The 4,847-nt window shown below is 44.7% G+C and overlaps 1 protein-coding gene across 1 annotated transcript; it reads left to right on the forward strand.

Annotated features, from left to right (window-relative positions):
• Positions 1 to 247: 247 nt before the first annotated feature.
• Positions 248 to 1,501, forward strand: LOC144629643 (uncharacterized). The gene has a single exon (XM_078487874.1). The coding sequence runs from the start codon at positions 248 to 250 to the stop codon at positions 1,499 to 1,501; it is 1,254 nt and encodes a 417-aa protein (XP_078344000.1).
• Positions 1,502 to 4,847: the final 3,346 nt, after the last annotated feature.

A 4,847-nucleotide genomic window follows, 5' to 3' on the forward strand; every position in this document is an offset into this window, starting at 1 on the left:
GTTTGCATTTCATGTTCTTCACCATGATGGTAGAATGTTGATGCCATATTTGGCTGAAATCGCCCGGTTGTGTTGACCTCTTGTTCATCATCATCATCATAACCGTCATTATCACCGTCATGGTCAAGATCTCGGTCCAAATCAGGGTCCTCGTAGCCAAAATCACCACCACCTGTTGCCATCGCGTAATTTTATATATATATTTTCAATTTAAACTTTTCAATTTAACAATAAAACCTTTCGAGTGATGGCTGCTGTTCAAGAAAACCTTCGACCGGGACGCACAGAGAAAATACTTGGCGCACTGAAAGCCGAGCGCGCTGTAAAACGAATCACTTTTGACCGCACTGAAGCCAATCCAGAGGAAACGTTGTATGTTTCGGTGCCAAAGCTGAACGAAAACGAGGTCATTGTGCCTGGCTCGCTGGCGCTGCGCTTCAACATCGACTTGAGCGGAGGCCATGCCAACAACTTTCTGGTTGACAACGTCAGCCGAGCTCTGGTCGACAAGTTTGTTGTAAAGTACGAAGGCACCGTCATGCAGGACACGGTTGGCTATGACATCTACAAAATATTCGAAGATTTTTTCCTTTCGCAGGAGGAGCGCGACGACAGGGTGCCAGAGGGCATTCAGAGCGAGGACCTCAACAAAATTCGCTCAAATGCTGGCGATAAGAAAACTTCAGGAGTCGAAGCAGAAAAAAAGCTGAATGAGCTATATGGAAATAAATACCGGATCCGTCTGGATCACCAGATTTTAACTGACCACGGGGCATTTTATCCTCAGGCACTATACAACGATCTTGTTTTTGAACTGAAGCTCGCGGCAGCCGAACATGTTGTAAGAGGCTCAGATGCAACAAAACTGAAATACAAGCTGAGAAACATACAGCTAGAGTACGAAATGATAAGAAGCAAGGAAATTGCAGATGAGGCGTTCAGCGCTTACTCGGGCGGCAAAGAGTTCGCTTACGACCACATCCAGCGTGCCGAAGTTGTTACTTTTGCAAAAGGATCCGACACACGTCTGAATCTTAAGGTCAACCCTCAGAGGAGGTCCCTAAAAGGTATCTTGCTACTTTTTATAGAGCAATATGCCAAAGGTGCAAGGATCTCGGAAAAGTACATTAACCCAGACCTTACAAAAGTAAGCGTCACTGTCAACGGCTCGCCAAACATGCTGTACAACAACGGCATCGAAGGAATGGACATATGGGAAGAAGTTAAAAGATTCTACATGAAAGAAAAAAATAAAACGCAGCACATGACCCTGCAAAAGTTTTACACAGAAGACAAGTTCGGCCTTCTGATTGATCTGCGTTCCATGGCTGACCACTCGATGCACGGAAGCGGCAAGCGCCTTGTGAACACAAAGGACGGTGTCCAGCTTGAGCTAGAGAGGAAAACAAGCGGCTCAGGTAATTTGAACTGCCACATTTACGTAATCAGCGACGCCCAGATGAACATAATTAACAGGCAGTTAGAATCTGTGCTTTTATAATATACGAACGCAAACGAAGTTCTGTTCTGACATGGATCCTTCCAATATTCCCTTCAACGCCCTCATTGTGGGACCAACAAACTCAGGAAAAACAAGGTACGTGGTCAATCAGCTTTGTGGCCCTTTCCGAGGCAAGTTTGACTACATCGTGCTCATATGCCCGACTTTCGCGCACAACAAGACTTACTATCGCTTTGCTGAGGAAGATCCGCGCTTTTATGTTTACATTTGCGAGCAGCACGAGGTTGAATCTTGGTTAAAGCTTTCAAGATTTCTTTTTGAGGGTGCGAACACGCTTATCATCCTCGACGACTGCGCTGCTTCTAAAGATGTGAAAGGGCGAACGGGGGAGTTGGTGAATCTTGCTTTCTCTGCTCGCCACGCAGGCTTGAGCATATGGGTGCTGACTCAAAAAATGACAAGCATAACAGCCTCATTCCGCGAAAATGTTGCGGCAATCGTTTTCTTTTACACCCCCTCTGCCAAGACCACGAAGGCAATCTTTGAGGATTACTCTGGCGAACTTTCCCATGAAGATTACAAAGAAGTCATTTCAAAGCTGAAAAAAAATAAGTTTTCGCATCTTGTTATTTCTCATCGCCACCCTTACGGCACAGAATTTTTTTATTGAACATATTTTTTTGAGTAATAAATGGCTGACCCGTTCGCAAATTCCACTGATATCACTGCAAGTGAACGAATTATGTTGGAAACGTCCGTAATGGAATTGCTTGAACCTGAACCAGGCAGTATGCCGTCAGAGATGCAAGCAGCGGGACCTGACATTCCAGCTTTACGTGAACAGCTTGCAAGACTTGTTTCAACAGGCAAGTCTAAAGAAGCAATCGGTGTGCAGCTAACTCACGAGCAGGTAAAGCGCTTGACCGAGAAAGACGTCGAAAAGTACTTCAAGAGGTACGAAGCGTATGTTGGGGCCAAGACCACAGAAAATCTTATCGACAGCGCGCTCACTCTTTTTACGAAAGCTGCAAGTCTGTTCGTGCCCTTAAAAAATATTGAAGCTTTGCAAAAAGAGCTAAAAAATGACTACATCATCAACAACGAGCTTTCCAATCTTGTAGGCGGTTTGTCTTTCAAATACGGCAAGTTTCTTGCTCCAGCTTCTGTTGCTTTGATAACAGCAAAGCACATTGATTACAGCACAGCACCACAAGCGACTCTAGAAAGCGAGCATAAAGATCTTCCTGAGTAAATTACTAAGCAATGCTAAGAAAATGCTAAGTAATTACTGAACAATGCTCATTAAATGCTGACCAAAAAAGTTTGCTAAGCATTTTTCATTTAAATATTATTATTTTTTCTAATAAATGGCGGACCCTGAAACACAAATACCGAGCGAACCTGCAGTTGTTCTAGAAAACGTTCCACAAGTCACTTCAACAACTCCTGCAACAAAACCTGCCAAAAATCCAAAGCGAGTGGCTGCTGGCAAGCTTGCAGCTGAAAAAACAAAACAGGCTCGTGAAGCACAGAAAAAAGCTGCTGTCGAGGCCGCTGCCATAATTGCAAAAGAAAAGGAAAAGAAATCTGCGGCTGCTAAGCGAAATGTAACTCCACCCGTAACGGAACCAGCTCCGACCGAGTCTCCGCCGGAATCCAGCGGTCTAAGCACAAATCAATGGATCTCTTTGCTGGGCATTGGCGTTGCAATTATTACAACTTATGTCAAACGCGAAGACATCAAAGCCTTTATCAAGAGCAAAACCCACCCAGCCAAAGGCACGGCACCAGAACCCGAGCCAGCTCAAGAGGCTCCTGCAGAGCGGCAGCGAATCAGCGCATCATCGAAAATTCCGCAACCAAAAAGAGGAATTCGTCCGATGGATTAATAAACTTTCAATTAAATATTTTTTCATCATTTTATAATAAAATGTGGAAAGTCCCTGACATCCAACAGTTTATGTTAACCGTTGCTGCAGTTTCAACGGTTGGCTTGGTTTGGATAAATTTCACGGAAAAGTGCGTCAAAACAATCGTTTGGATTGCAAAAAACCCAGATATTTTCGTGAAAGTGCGCGAAAGCGCTCAAGAAGAAGGGGAACAATGAATTTTCAATTAAATGTTTTTTTTTATTTTATACTGAACTAAGTTCTACCGTCATGTCCGACAACAAACTCGTGAAAACACTCATGGATGCAGCCACCATTACAGGTCTAGCCGCCGGAATCGGCTGGGCTGCCAAAAAATCCGACCCAAGCAGCAGTTTTATGAACTATGTAAAGTTCACAGCCGTCATGACAGGCAGTATTGCACTAAAACAATATCTCGAGGACCAGAAAATCCTCCCCACCAATTAAAAAAAAATTCGCATAATATAAGAACAAAGACACACAATGGCAAGCATCGCGATTATGGCTGGCGGAGCTATCTTGAACGCTGCTGCTTTCATTGGCGGCAACTACCTTGCTCGAGCTTTGGGTGGCGGAGATGACGCCGCTTTAAAAGAAAAAGAAAGACACGACAAAGCTCTCGAGGCTTACCAGGCCGCTTACGCTAAATACTCTCGCGACCGCACCAAGCTCCTCGACTGGATACAAACCAACGCGGAAATAAAAGAGCAGGCCAAACAGAACTTCACTAACACTGACTACGCTTTCAAACTCTACAACCAGGCACATCCTGACAAACAAATTATTTCACCGAAAGAGCCCAAGTTTTCTGATTTTTATAAGCCAAGCGAGCAGCAGAAACAAGGTGAACTTATGTTCGTTGGTGCTGGCGCGCTTGCACTTGGGTACGCTGCCTTTCGGTTTCTTTAAACTTTTCTTTTTTTCTTGTATACGCATGGATGCAAAGATCTCGAAAGTCTACTATAGCCCCCAGGGCTACTGGAAAGGAATTGCCGCGATAAAAAAATTAGCCGAGGCCGCCAAGGTTTCCGAAGATGCTGCAAAAAAGTGGCTAGTTAAGCAGGCCCTTTGGCAGATCTACCTTCCGGCACCACGATACGTTCCTCGCCCAAAATTCGATGTTTCTACTCCTAACGCGGTCCACCAGGCGGACCTTCTTTTTCTGCCACACGACAAACTGCCGCGAGGGCGAAAAGTTTACAAATACGCTCTGACTGTTGTTGACGTTGCCAGCCGTTACAAAGAGGCCGAGCCTTTGACATCCAAAGATTCAACTGAGGTTGCAAAAGGTTTTCAGACAATTTACAGGCGAAGTGCACTAAAATGGCCACAGATGCTTCAAGTTGACCCTGGTCGCGAATTCATGGGAGCTGTTACCAAAGAAATGGAAAATCACAAAACCTATATTAGACGCGGGCGTGTTAATATCCACAGAGATCAAGCTATTGTTGAACGTTTTAACCGCACACTAGCAG

This window comes from Oculina patagonica, chromosome 11 (assembly GCF_052425735.1).
Source record: "Oculina patagonica isolate OP01 chromosome 11, crgOcupat, whole genome shotgun sequence".
Lineage (NCBI taxonomy): Eukaryota > Metazoa > Cnidaria > Anthozoa > Scleractinia > Oculinidae > Oculina > Oculina patagonica.

Excerpts from the sequence above, each read along its gene's own strand:
- LOC144629643 (XM_078487874.1), top strand. The coding sequence starts at position 248 with ATGGCTGCTGTTCAAGAAAACCTTCGACCGGGACGCACAGAGAAAATA.